Here is a 13944-nt window from a genome sequence, read left to right on the forward strand (position 1 = left end):
CCCCATTGGGCCCCTTCTCCTTCCAATAGTTCAGCTGCTGACCTAATAGGGGCAGGTGATTTTTATCATGGCATTTAAATAGATTTGTCAGAAAATAGCTGTAAAAGGAAATGTGATCCTGTACTAACTTTTCACATGCTATACTATATATTCTGCTTACTTTATTTGTCACTCCATGCATCTGATGAAGTGCGTTTTAGCCCAGGAAAGCTTAAAGCTCCAATAAATGTGTTAGTCTCTAAGACAAAAGAAAAGGAGTACTTGTGGCACCTTAGAGATGAAGTGAAGCGAGCTGCAGCTCAGGAAAGCTTATGCTGGAATACATTTGGTAGTCTCTGAGGTGCCACAAATCCTCCTGTTCTTTTTAGGGACACAGACTAACAGGGCTGCTCCTCTGAAATTAGTCTCTAAGGTGCCCCAAGGACTCCTCCTTGTTTTTGCTGATACAGACTAACAGGGCTACCGCTCTGAAACCTGCACTAACTTTGTTTCTTGAGCGGGAGCACTGCTCTGCAGACATCTTTTCAACCTGGACGTTGAGTGGCTCCGGGGACTCTCTGCAAAGAGAATTCTTCCTCTGGCAAGCGCGCGGGGGACCGGCTCCGGCGTAGGAAGGGGTTAAGCCAGCCGCGCCAGGGCTGCCCAGACAATCCGCAGAACCGCATGAATACCCCCGCGGCCACTCCCCTCCCCTCGTCCCGGGGGGCGGCCGCCGCCGCTGCTGGAGTTTGCCAAGCCGCGGCGGGCGCGTTGGCGGGGCAGCAGCCGGCCCCGGGGAGGGGCAGGGAGGGCAGAGATTGATGTCTCATCACTTGACTAGGCAGCCCTGCCTCTGCCTGGCTCAGCGGCTGCAAACACCCAGCCTCGGCGGCGGCGTGCAGCCCGCTCCCCCGGCATCCCTCCCGGCAGCGATGAGCCCCGGCGGGCAGCGGCGCTAGGCTCGTCCCGTCCCCGCCAACTTCCTCTCTCCCCCCCCCGCCCCTTCTCCGTCCCTCTCGCTCGCAGCATCGGTGAAAATGGCGAGGAGGGAGATGGATGCGGACAGGCTCCCGGGGACGCTGGTGTCTCTGCGGCTGCTGCTGCTGCTGCTGGCGGCGGCGCTGCCCGCCGGCGCGGCTCGCCCGCGGGTCCCCCTGCCCGGGGACGTGAACGGCCACAGCCTGCACCCGCCCTACTTCAACCTGGCCGAGAGCACCCGGATCTCCGCCTCCGCCACCTGCGGGGAAGAGCGCGGCGCGGCCGGCGGCCGCAGGAGCCCCCGCGCCGTGGAGGATCTCTACTGCAAGCTGGTCGGCGGGCCGGTGGCAGGAGGGGACCCCAACCAGACCATCCAGGTAGGGGGCAGCCCGGCGCGGGGCTCGGCGGCGCCGCTTGTCCCGGGGGCACCTGCCCCGAGCCCCCTCGCGCATCCCCCGGGCCGCTCCCCCGCTCCCGGTAGCCCGGCTCCTGCCGCTCCTCCCTTGAGCCGAGGCGCTCGCCGGCCGGTGAATGGGGCCAGCCGCGCACAAAGCGAGCTGGGAAATGCCTGCTCAGGGCCGTGCCTGCTTCGCCCCAGGCGCCCTCGCCTCTGCCCTTCTCGCCACCCAGCGAAGGGGGGACGGGGGCATGTGGGTTTAGGAAACTTCTTCTTCTTGTTGTTTTTGAGCCGCTGCATTGGATGGCCCGGGTCGCCTCCCAGCGGGGTGGTTTGAAGCAGCCCCCTAGGCAGTTTTCGTCCTGTGCTTTAGCAGAGCGGAGCTGCACTAAATTCCCCTAGGAATACGCCTGGCCCTGGTGGGATTGTGTGATGCGTTTATTCTTCAGAATAGCTTTACTTCCCCCCGTGTAAATCAAGATCTTGTTTTTCTTCCATCAGCGTGTGTTTGCAAAGGTAGATTTCAGCTCTACTGGCTGTGTGGAATTAGCTCAGAGGTTCCTTTTAGACAAGAAGCGTGCGAGCGAGGGAAATCCTGCAACACATTAGCTGGCCCATTTTAGGCCACCAGCTACCAGGAGAGCAATTCAGTGTTTCAGAAAACAGCAGGGTGACAATCTTTTCATTAGTACTTTTCCCAGGTGTGGACCCTTGTGCTTGCACCCTGCAAATAGCAGTTGCACTTTTGCAGAGTGTTCATTTTCTTTAGCTCCACTAAAGGGTTGATTGTGGAAGATCATTTTTGAAGGGATGGTGAGGGGTGATTTGCTCCCCCCTCACTTTTCTTAAAAGCTTGTCACTTGGCTAGTTTTTTGGAGGCATCTTCTCTGAATTCTCCAAAGGTGGTTTCTCTTGCAAAGGCTGCAGGGGAAAGGGAACACGTGTTCCTTTTCGAGGGTTGCTAGAAATGCTCCAGGGTTGCCAGAAAATTGCACAAACTAAACACAGTCTGTTAGGTTCCTATGGCATTATTTTTAAAGGTGTTGGTTTCTGTGCTGATGAAATCCAGGGCAAGTGGAGACTGCTGAATTGGTCTGAAAGAAAAGATCAGACATTGGTGATCATGCTAATATTTAATAATATGGGTGTGTAAGCCAGATACGGCTTGTGTTGAAATTTTTTTTTGAGGGGGGGTATTGGTAATATTCACCTGACATCAGCTTGTAAAAACAGTTTACCTGTATCCCATGTGTCCCAGTGTAACCTGACAATAGGAACCTGTAGCCAGGAATCCCCTTGGAATGCAGACTGCAAAAATGCTGTAATACTCAAACAGGCTGCTACACAGGGATGACTAACAGCTATGGACATCTTGGAAGGCAGGGAGACCAATTGCAAGAGGATTTGTAAAATGGGAGCTTTAGTTCCATGAATCCCAGATCCGCTGTAATCCCATGAGAACAGCCAAAGTAGTGGGAAGCAAATAGAAGAATCTGAAACCCTCATGAGAAAAAAGCAATGACAAATCTAAGCAACGCTATGTGCTGTTGGCCAGTAGCTTCTCCTGGGTAATTTAAGAGAGATGGTGCTATGTCACCTGGAGCAATAGGACCCTACTCAGCCTGTTAATAAGCAGAGGGAGAGTTTGGAAAACTGCTAGTGTGACATTGCTGTCCTCAAACAGGTCAGATAAGTTTTTTTAAAAGCAGTTATTCCATTTGGGCCACGTTCTCCTAAGTCTCCAATGCTTTAGCTGCTTGGAATTTTCTGGCTACTAAAGGGCAGAGTTCGATGTCAATATCCCACTCTGTCTTCCTTCCATTTTATTGCTTTACAGTTGTTAGCAGACTTGTGCGTCAGACCTGTATACTGCAACAGACTAAAATAAAACACGACTGGGCAAATATTGCCTTATTCTGTCGTTGATGGATGTGGGTAAGGATTCCATGAATCCTGAACATAGCAGTTGTTGGAACTTCAGGGCTGCGCTTTTATTGTCAATGTAATGCTCAGGGAGGAAGATAACTGAGAAGTGTGTGCTGTTCTGTGTTCAGTTGCCACCAACATCTAAATACCTGATCAGTAAATCCAGTATAATGAGACTTATAAAAAATAAAGATTAGCAACATGGAGGCTTATTACACACATTAAGGGCTATGCATTTGACATGAAGTCAGTGGCCATTCTTGATGCTTCTGTGTGACTAGCCTGATTTATAACAGACTGCATTAAATAGTAGCTAAAATAAAGCATTTGGAGTCTAATGACTTGTGTGGAGCTCTCTGCAGTTGTGACTCATGCCCTTGCAAATACAGCCTTGCCCTAGCACTGTAGTTTCCTTACATCTTACCAGTTATTTCCAGTTAAACAAACATGGTTTCTTAGACTTTGAGATGCTATAGTGACCCCCTCCCGCTCCTTGGTGCAGCTTTGATAAGGGAGTGCTTTGATCTGAGCTCTGCTTCCTAGGCTAAGATTCTTTGGTCAATCTGAAAGATTTAGAACAATCCTTTGTGGTGGCTCCTTTCCATGACTACAGGCAGCACCTGAAAGGAAGGGAAAAAAGAGGTATTAGTGCAAAGGTCAGAGTTCCCAATTCATCCCTGTTAAGGATTTCAACACCACCCAGTGACTAAAGCAGTGAGGGGGGAGGTGGGGGTGGTTTGGGGTGGGGGGGAAGTGTTCAATTTAAGCAGATTGAAGTGACCGTAATGAACTACAAATGTATGTCACGAGAAGAAAAGGAGTACTTGTGGCACCTTAGAGACTAACAAATTTATTAGAGCATAAGCTTTCGTGAGCTACAGCTCACTTCACTGGATGCACCCGATGAAGTGAGCTGTAGCTCACGAAAGCTCATGCTCTAATAAATTGGTTAGTCTCTAAGGTGCCACAAGTCCTCCTTTTCTTTTTACGGATACAGACTAACACGGCTGCTACTCTGAAACCTGCCCATATGTCACTAGGATGCTCCATGTTTCACCAGTTACTCGCCTGACCCCGTCCCCTGCTCTCTTGTACACTGTTCCACAGAAAGTGCAGCCACTGTCAGGAGGGTTTTGGGCGGGAGCTCTGCAAGATGCAGTTTTGATGGCTACTCAAGAAGTTTCAATGGGGCATGGTCGTTAAGAGGACAGACATTCGCTGGATTGGCTGCCTAACAAATATTGTAGCTTGTCAATCTAATGGGTTCAATCAATTCTCCCACCACTAACTGTTTTAGTTAATTAACACTGTAATAGAATTTTTGGGAAAGGGAAATCAACTTTTTTTGCCTCAGCGAATTCCTAAAAAACCCTGTTCTGTTTAATAATACTAGCTTTGAAACTCGCAGAGTTTGTGGCATAGTTTTAAACACCAGGCTCCAGACTTGTTTGGAATATGATGAAGTCAGAGTTCATTCTAGCCTCACAGATGGCTGCCACCATTTTTAACTGTGGTCGCTTTTGTGATCTGCAGGAGTTACACAGGTCAGAACTGAGTGGAAAGAACTGCATGGAGAAGTTTGTACAGTGCTTGCTAGTATTCCAGTAGCTCTACCCACTGCTAGCGATCTCACTTCAATGAGCCGTGAATTTGCCCACTGGACTAAAGATGGGACAGAAGATGAACCACATTAGGCTTTTATCAGTAAAAAGCGACTTTCTGATTAAACTTCAGATGAAGACATGGCTGTCTGGGTTCCAAGACAGTGCACCGCAAACATGTAATAAAATGCAGTGAGGGAAATGTTCTACCCTCACGCTTGCATTCTGAGTCTTGCTCCTAAGTAATTAGCTGCAGTGTTCCAAAAGCTTGCTCCCTAGAGAGCAATTTGGGGTGTAGAGATGTTGGCCTTCCCTGGGTAATTCGATTGCCCACTACTAGTTGCAATTTACGTGTATTTTGGGAATCGCGTTCATTCTCAAAACAAAAGTAATACTTGATCAAATCCCACCAACTTCACGTCTATTTAGGAGCCTGTATCTGTAGCCCCTGAAGCACTCACCCCCGTTTTGCCTTCACTTGACATACCTCTTCATTTAGGCCATGTCTATACATACAGCGGCACATCTGCATCTGGTACAGCTGTGCTGCTACAGCACATGTGGTGAAGTCACTGTATGCCGACTGGAGGGAGGTCTCCTATGGGCATAAAAAAACCCACCTCCGTGACGGGCGTAAGCAAAGCTACGTCGGCAGGAGGAGCTCTCCTGCCAACATAGCTCTGTGCACATGACTGCTTCTGTCTGTGTAAGTTATGTCGGTAAGGGGGTGGAATACTCACGCTCCTGAGCGACACAAAGTTTTTGCCGACATAAACTGTAGTGTAGCTATAGGCCCCCTTCATGCAGACGCTTGCGCGTGTGTGTAAGGTTATTCGCCTAAGTGTTTGCAGGATCAGCGCTTGAGATTATAAACTCACGGGGTAGGATTTATGGGGCTGATTCTCTGCTCACGCTGGTGTAAGTGTGAGGTGAACCAGGCTCCTTACATGTCTGAACCTGGGAGTCTGATTCTCCATTTTACATCTGTGCATCTCCATTGAATTAAGTGGAGTTTACTCCTGATTTATACTGCTGTCCAGTGGAAGCAGACTTGGCCCCTTTGTCTTGTTATCTGCTAAAAGAAAAGGAGTACTTGTGGCACCTTAGAGACTAACCTTAGAGACTAGCTTATGCTCAAATAAATTGGTTAGTCTCTAAGGTGCCACAAGTCCTCCTTTTCTTTTTGCGAATACAGACTAACACGGCTGTTACTCTGAAACCTGTTGTTATCTGCTATGTCTGTAAAGTGCCTATCGTGCTTTGTGTGTTATACAAATTATAAGTGGGAGATGGCTAATGTCAAAGACCTGTCCCTGGAAGTTTGGATGTTAGACTAAAATGGAAGGTTTCAGAGTAGCAGCCGTGTTAGTCTGTATTCGCAAAAAGAAAAGGAGTACTTGTGGCACCTTAGAGACTAACCAATTTATTTGAGCATAAGCTTTCGTGAACTACAGCTCACTTCATCGGATGCATTCAGTGGAAAATACAGTGAGGAGATTTATATACATACAGAACATGAAAAAATGGGTGTTATCTGAATGCATCCGATGAAGTGAGCTGTAGCTCACGAAAGCTTATGCTCACATAAATTGGTTAGTCTCTAAGGTGCCACTAGTCCCCCTTTTCTTTTTGTAAAATGGAAGGACTACTACTGTACTGTATTATTTCTACCTATGTCTTTTCCATGTTACCTTTTATTAAGACACCAACATTTTAATGACTTAATTGGAATTGAAAACAAACCCTGTAATTTTGGGCAACAGGTTAGAGCTGCCTGCAAAACCAGACACCTGTTGCAACAACAGCCAAGCATGTGCCAATTTGGTGTGTGCAGTTACCAGATTTGTATGCACAGTTAATTGTGCAGCTGACTCATTTGAAAATGTCACCCAGGGCTTCCCTAGCCCCCCCAGTTTCTTATCCAAAGCCCTGGGATCTTGTCCCTCAGGGTTTCTGATAAATTAGGTGAGGATCACTGAGAATGGCAAAGCCAGATAAGCCAGGACAAAGCCAGTTGCCTTAAGGCTGCCAAGCTCAGCAGGGCTTCAGGGCTTGTTTCTGTGCTCTGAGGAGATTTGAGATTTCCCGTGTACTTCATTGGGAGCAGGAGCAGGCCAGTGATTCTTTGAAGGCTCCTCTTCCATTCAGTCGCTCTCCTTATCACTCCCCTTTGTTCTGATAGCAGCATTATTATGTTCCTTAAACCCTCTTGCAACTTCTGTCTTTCTTCCTCCATTTCAATAGTTCTTTCACCTTGTTGCTTATCTTGATAGGCATCTTCCTCCCTTTTGCTCTTGAGCTGAGAAAACTGCGGTCTGTTGTAGTTTCCACAAGTCACAGGGTTACACTTCTCAGACCTGCATTTTTCTTTTTAAAACAAAATCTTCAGATTCTGAGGTCCGAGCTCAGCTCTTTTTTATCTGAATCTCCAATGTAAGTGTGTAATCTGCCCTAAAATATGTTTGACTCCCTGAGTAGCTAGAAATGATCAATTTTGCTTGTGAGTCAGGTCATCTCTCTAGACAAATGAGCTATAAACTTTTGGGAATGGTAATATCAGGGGCCCAATTACACCATTTAATAGCAAGCTCAAGTAAGCCACTGAGATGTTTGCCTTTAATAGTGGCACTTGGCACCAGTAACAGAGAGAGGAACATCTGTAGCATCAATAAAGTACAGTAGCCTTTGTTAATTTTCAGTCCTATGGAAACTTCAGGTGGTGTCTGCATGTCATTCACACATGTCATTGTGTGAAACACTTGAAACAAAATTCAAGAACATCAGAGTTTGAGGATTTTGCATTTTGTTCCAAGTTTCTTTAACATCCCACTTTTGTGACAAGCTTCTGAATTTTGGGCTTGGCACTAGAAATCTAATTCTCCACACAGCCTGTTGCACAGGTTTCTTCTAGCAGGTCTGTTCTTTAATAGGTCAGTTTTGTTACCCGTTAGATATTCACTGGGTGAACGAGTGTTCTTTGCTTGTCTGTGCCCTTGTTAGAAGTTTGTTTAAAAGGTCCTTGTTCTGACTCCCTGTGTTACAGCAAGGTCTTGGTGCACAGCAAACAGTGTTACACTGAGCAGCTCTGGCTGTCTCCATTCCTTGGCTTTGTACTTCACTGTCTGGTATTTTCATATCTCTAGCCGAGTTAATTAAAAGGTGGACTTGTTTGGAACAAGTTGTGTTGCACAATTGCCTGCAAATAACATACCACATGTCTGCAGGGAAGAATGCTGGGAATTTTCTGTTTCCTTTTTGGCTTGGAGTCTCATCCAGTCCTTTGAGTTTGTGGAAATGACAATGGCTATTCTGTGGGATGACTGTTTTACTGCAGCCCTGGAGGGGAGAGGGTTTGAAGTGCGAGGAAGCTGGAGGTTGTTCCTGGAGATCTGTACCACACCTGAACATAACCATTCTATGAACAACATACCCCCATATCTCAATGTCTGTACTTTGACCCATTAACCTTTTACCCCCAATCGGGGATATTGGAGATTATGTATTCCTTATGCCGCCTGATCCTAAACCAAACTTCGCACCTTATTCCCTGATAACCAGAAACTTCTCTGCTTAAACGCTATACCATTTTCTTTTTATTTTAACATCATCTTATTAAAACTACAAGGAGCCAGGACAGATGAGGCTGACGCCCTATGCCCAGAGATAACCATCCCTTTTAAAGGGGAACTGTCAGATAAGTGAACTCCTTTGTGGGCTGTTCATAGCAGGGTGATTCAAGTGACAGGACAGAGGGACTAAGCTAATAACTCACCAATTCCCTGGACTATTTTCAGGCCCCCTCAACATGGCCCAAATCCCTCCTTTTGGTGTAACCCGCCTTGCTGTTCTACAGAATAGAAGTGTCTTAAGCAGCTGGGCCCCTGCCCACCCCATGAGTTGCAGGGTTCTCCCCCTCCCTGGCTGCATGCCCAGGGGTCTGTTGGTACCATAGCAACCCACGCTGCACCAAGGAGACCATGAGTGACTCACAGCTAGAGGCCCTGTTGCTGCTGAAGAGATCACAAAGCTGGCTGGTCTGGCCAGGTATTGGATGTTGTTGGCTATTACTTTCAAGCAGGGCCATAGCTGAAAGGGTTTTACTTGTAAATTTCCTCTTCTGCCCCTGTTTTGTTTTGGGGTTTGATTTTCTGGTCCCTGTTAGGATTATACATGTACAGAAGGGGAAGGGAACACATTTGCTTATTGGAAAAAACCCTCAGGTTTGGACCCCAAGCAATCCCCTCCTCCAGTGCTGTAGAATTTCCTGTTGTAGATGTGCTTCATATACCCTCAGTTTGGGGATGGTTCCAACGCAACAGCACAACTGTGTTGCCCGCAATAATGGCACTTGTGACATCCTGTCCGGCGAGATCCCCATTAAAAATGCTTGATGTGGGTTTAAAGAGAACACGTGTGGAGAGAATATGCATCTTTAAAGGGATACAGGTCGTCTTTGGGGAGAGGGTGGTGGTGCAGTTGCTAAACCACTTAGGTGCTGCATCCACTTCTTGATTGTTCTTTGCCTCTCCTTTTACGTGGCAAGCATATCCTCCCTCCCTGGTGTCTGGGCTTTTTATGAACCAAAAAAGTCTGCTGCTTGGAATGTGCCAGCCACTCTGGGATCGTGTGAATCTCTCCTGTTTGTGTCTTCCGGCAGGGGCAGTACTGTGACATTTGCACATCGATGAACAGCAACAAGGCTCACCCCATAACCAACGCCATTGACGGAACAGAGCGCTGGTGGCAGAGTCCGCCCCTCTCTCGCGGGCTGGAGTTCAACCAGGTCAACGTGACCTTGGACCTCGGACAGGTAACGGAAAAGTGGTGGTTTAGGTTGCAAGCTGCTCTGATCAGGGACCTGTCCTCTTGGGTGTCTTTAAAGAGCTTCAGTTATCCCCATGGTAGAGGTGAGACCGAAAGCTGCTGTGATGGCTGGCCGGGGAATTCTCCACTAAGGTCCCAGGGTGCAGATATGATCTTCTAGTTCTATCCAGCTCTCAAACAAAACCTAAATGCAATTTGTGCTGCGTAGCGTTACCCACCACACCATCTCCCTAAGCATTGGCTGCGGCAGTCACATGAGTCACGAAAACCTGTGGCACTGACTAAATAATAGTAGTGCCCACTTTGAAACTGTTCCCCTGAAGAGTCTTTGGCTAACTTGGCTACCATGTTGTATGTAAACTTCACCCCGGAATTCCTTGTTGCCTTATCCAAAACATGAGCCATGGCTGGCCCAGAGTTGCTGAGATGTGTGCTGCAAAACATTAACTAGTGCATTTAAACCGTGGAGTTTTAAAACATGAAATCAACTTTAAAGGTCTTGTGACAAAACTGCCAATAGATCCTTGGTCTTTAATACTGTCCAGTGAAAAGAATTAGCAGTGTAGAAATGCTAGCTACCAGCCCTCATGGCCGCTCATGTCTGTAGCACTGGTTCATTTGGAGAAAAATTCTTCTGGAAATGTCGGGTTATTTTATCAAACTTTCCTCAGTGGAGGGGAGGGGACCCCCCAGGAATAGACTGTTTCTAAAAACAACACTCGGCCATGTTGTAAACAAGAAACCACAAACTTGGCTTAGTGATCCTGGGTTTTCTGCAGGCCGCCTCTTTTGTGTATAGACAGCACCTTGGCTGCGTGGCCAGTGTCTGCTGTATCCAGAGAACCCGTCCGTCTGCAGAAGCTTCCAAATAGGAGAGTGTGCAGGGGGCACTAGGGAAGACTCCTGCTTCCAGATGCCTCGTTCCTTGGTGTGCTGTAGAGATAGTCTTTTACCTCAGGGTGCTAGTGATGCAGTAGAAGGGCTTTGCTTGTCTCAGGTCTCCCTTCTGAAAGGGACTGTTCGAGGGTCTCATAGGGGCCTGTTGCTTAGGCAGAAGGGAAGCATTTTTTAAGCAATCGCCTCATTTTGAAACCCACCCTGTTCAATATTTAAATATCCCTAGTACATTAGGGAAGCAACAGGGTAATAGCACACTCTTCTGAAGGGTCTGACATGAAGCTACTTCCAGGCTTTTCATTTCAAGAGAGCGCCTGCAGTCTGCTGGGAGATCTCCTGGCTAATGGCCCTGGCTTCCCAGTTGCTTGAATAGAACAGGGGAAGGAGGCAGTCTGTGCTGTAAGCAGTTTACTCTTCAGGATTCAGTGAGCCGGGCATTCGCTCCAGAGCTTGTTTGTGGTGAACACTTCTAACTGCTGCAGCGCCCCAGTGGGCTGGCTGGGTGCAGACTTTCATCGCCAGCATTGGGATTTCTCTGGCCCTGCTAGTGGAAAAATGTGGTTTCCAAGCAGGTTGAGGGTGGGCTTGAGCAATGGGCCTTCTGCTAACAAAAGGTGGAGAGAGTGTTTGAAGCCTGTGTGACGGGTGAGCTGCACAATCTCACCTTATTTGTAGGCACATTGCTTTTTTGCTTGTGCAGATATGGGGCTTGGTGAGTGAGGCCTTTGCATGGTTCCACTATTGTGTGGCTTTGATAGCATGGCCATTATGACGGCAATGGAGGAGTTATGTTGAGTGGGCAGAATTTCAGGTGTATGGACGGACTGTCACGTTATTTGTAGTCTGCTTGGTTTGGAGTTAAATAAACTTGGGGGAGGGGCTGAGCATGCCCTAAAGATGTGTGCCTGAAGGGGGTTCTCTGCACCGAGATCTTTCCTCCTACATGGCTGCAGGGATCTAGTCAGTCTGTACCTCCGGATTTTTAGTAACACTCAAATATGTTAATTTCTGCTCATCCATTTGAGCTAAGTCTCCAGGATCCCCTATAAACATGTCCCTGCCAGGTAACAGTGCTAGATTAGCTTTTCTGCGTGCTGTGGACAAAGATATTTTTTTTCCGGAGACCCTTGATAACTAAGCTGTGCAATCCACGTTGTCCCCCCAAACATCCCCATAATGCCCTGATCAGAATCTCTAAAACAGATTTATAATCTGGCTCTTGGGAGGGTGAGAATCCTCACCCATGCTGGCCAAGGAGGTTGTAGTATCTGGTAGCTGGTATCCACTGGGTCCCTCTGAAACGCTTCAAATGCAGGGGTTTTGTGAGGTGAGGAGAATACCAGAGCTTTGTCTCCTGACCCTGAGGATGTGGGTGGAACTTTGCTTGCTCCAACTGCTGTCTTTACCTGTGGGAGGGAGGGAAAGGAGAGAGGGTTCCAAAGCCCATCGAGGGAAAGGAGAGAGGGTTCCAAAGCCCATCAAGTCAAGGCAGACATTCTTCTCCCACCTTCATTCTCCAAGCAGCACCTTTGGCCCTAGGCAGGGATGCAGTCTGCAGAGCACACTGCTGGCAAGCTACTGAAGCTTTGATGGCTCAAATCTGCATCTGCCTCCTTCAGTTCCTTTCTAGACTGTAACACTGGGAATGCGGGAGCACCAGGGAGGCCCGTCTCATGGGTGGTTGCGCTGCAGTAAGCTGACCCACTCTGATTCTTGACTTGTCTGTCCTCCTGGGCACACGGGGGAGGAATTTTGGGAAAGCACTGGAGAATTGTCAGCGCTCGAGTGGTTTAGCCTGGATCCTCACTGCAAAGTGGGTGGGTCACCAGCCTGGGTGAAAGCAGAACCTGGGCTCCAACCCCTTTTCCCCCAGCTATGCCAGCTAGCCCATGTTCACAGCACCCCAGTGAAGTTTTTGCATGTGGACAGGAGCGGCACTGGGGTAGAAGCGTGGGCTAACTCTTCAGTGAAAGCCTCCGGAATGGGAGGGAGTCCAGGCCAGTATTCACCCGAGTGATGGTTGGAAAGGCAGCTTGCTGTAAGTGTACTGCAGTTGCCAATGGAAGTCAGTGGGTGCAGGGACACATTGGCTTTACCCAGAGAAATAATAGGGAACTGCTCCAAGGCACGTGCAGATTGATCTTCTTACTCAATGCACTGGGGAAGTGAAGGCTCGGTACGAGCGCTGAGCAGGTCAGCTGGGGAAGGGGAAAGAGTCCAGCAGAAAAAGCTTTGGAGCCTTTGCCAGAACCAGCAGGTTACAAGAACAGAGCACAGGGAGGAGTGACTGTGAATCTACATGGTGTTTGCCTGCCATAGTTCTGCTGATTGCTACTTGCAGCAGGTGGAGGGAGGGACAGGGCGCGATAGAAGGTGTTTTAGTTGAGCAGACTCTTGGAGCGAGAGCCGTAATAAATCAGGTGGCTTTTTCAAGCAGTATGAATGGCTGGCTCCCTGCCAGAGCCTGACATCTTCCTGACATGAAGGTGAACCAGGCTAAGCCTCTCCAGAGTGTGTTCTGTATTGTCAGTGTTTCATGGTACGTTGCGTGGGGAAGAATGCTTGCAGCCATGAAATGGAAGTACCTTCATGCCGGTGCTTGCCTAAGGTTAATTACTACAGCACTGGTGGAGGTGGAGTGCCTAGCGTCCCTGCTTCCACAGAGCTGTTGCCAACCCTGGCTGATGCTGAAGTTGCCTTGACTCCCCCACCTCCCCCCGCCCCCCCAACAGACAGTAGGTAAAACTTCAAATTTTGCAGTGTGTCTTGATTCACACCCTCTCAGGGATTTATTTCCTTCTCTGAAGCCCACATTTCTTCCTGTCTGGCAGCCTCCACTTGGGGAAAAAATCCCAGGCCTGGAAGAGAAGGGTCTGACAGTGCCTCATACCTTCCAGCCACTATCTTATAGATTCCAAGGCCAAAAGTGACCATTATGATTAAGGCTACAATTTAATCACAGGTATTTTTAGTAAAAGTCATGAACAGGTCATGGGCAAGAAACAAAAAATCCCGGCTTGTGACCTATCCATGACTTACACCATAAATACCCATGATTGAATCTTGGGGGAAGCCCGGGCCGGGGGTGGGGGGGAGAGTCCATGGCACCAGCTCCTTTCCTCTCCACTCCCCCCCCCCCCCCGCCCCAGGCTCCCAGCTGCTGCCCCCGGCACCACCTACTGGGAGCTGCCAAGCTGTGACAGCTCCTGCTGCCCCCGGCACCACTGCTCAGGCTGTCCCCAGGGCCAGCTGCATCCGCTGCTGCTGGGTGGTCCCTGGGACTGCTGCCAGGAGCCGTCGAGCTGCGGCTGCTCCCACCACCCCGGGACAGCTGCTCAGGCG

General features: G+C 48.7%; 1 protein-coding gene across 5 annotated transcripts in view; it reads left to right on the top strand.

The window, feature by feature from the left end:
* The first annotated feature begins 605 nt into the window (after window positions 1-605).
* Window positions 606-13944, top strand: part of LAMA5 (laminin subunit alpha 5) — a 167095-nt gene continuing 153756 nt past the window's right edge. For 4 of the 5 annotated variants that reach the window (XM_073309132.1, XM_073309133.1, XM_073309134.1 and 1 more), the window contains exons 1-2: window positions 615-1334; window positions 9539-9691. In XM_073309132.1, the coding sequence (XP_073165233.1) occupies window positions 1017-1334; window positions 9539-9691 (471 nt within the window). In that variant the 5' untranslated portion in view covers window positions 615-1016. Of the gene's footprint in view, window positions 1335-9538; window positions 9692-13944 lie in introns of all 5 variants that reach the window. The other variant, XR_012154649.1, reaches the window with a different exon arrangement.

Source organism: Lepidochelys kempii, chromosome 13 (assembly GCF_965140265.1).
Source record: "Lepidochelys kempii isolate rLepKem1 chromosome 13, rLepKem1.hap2, whole genome shotgun sequence".
NCBI lineage: Eukaryota > Metazoa > Chordata > Testudines > Cheloniidae > Lepidochelys > Lepidochelys kempii.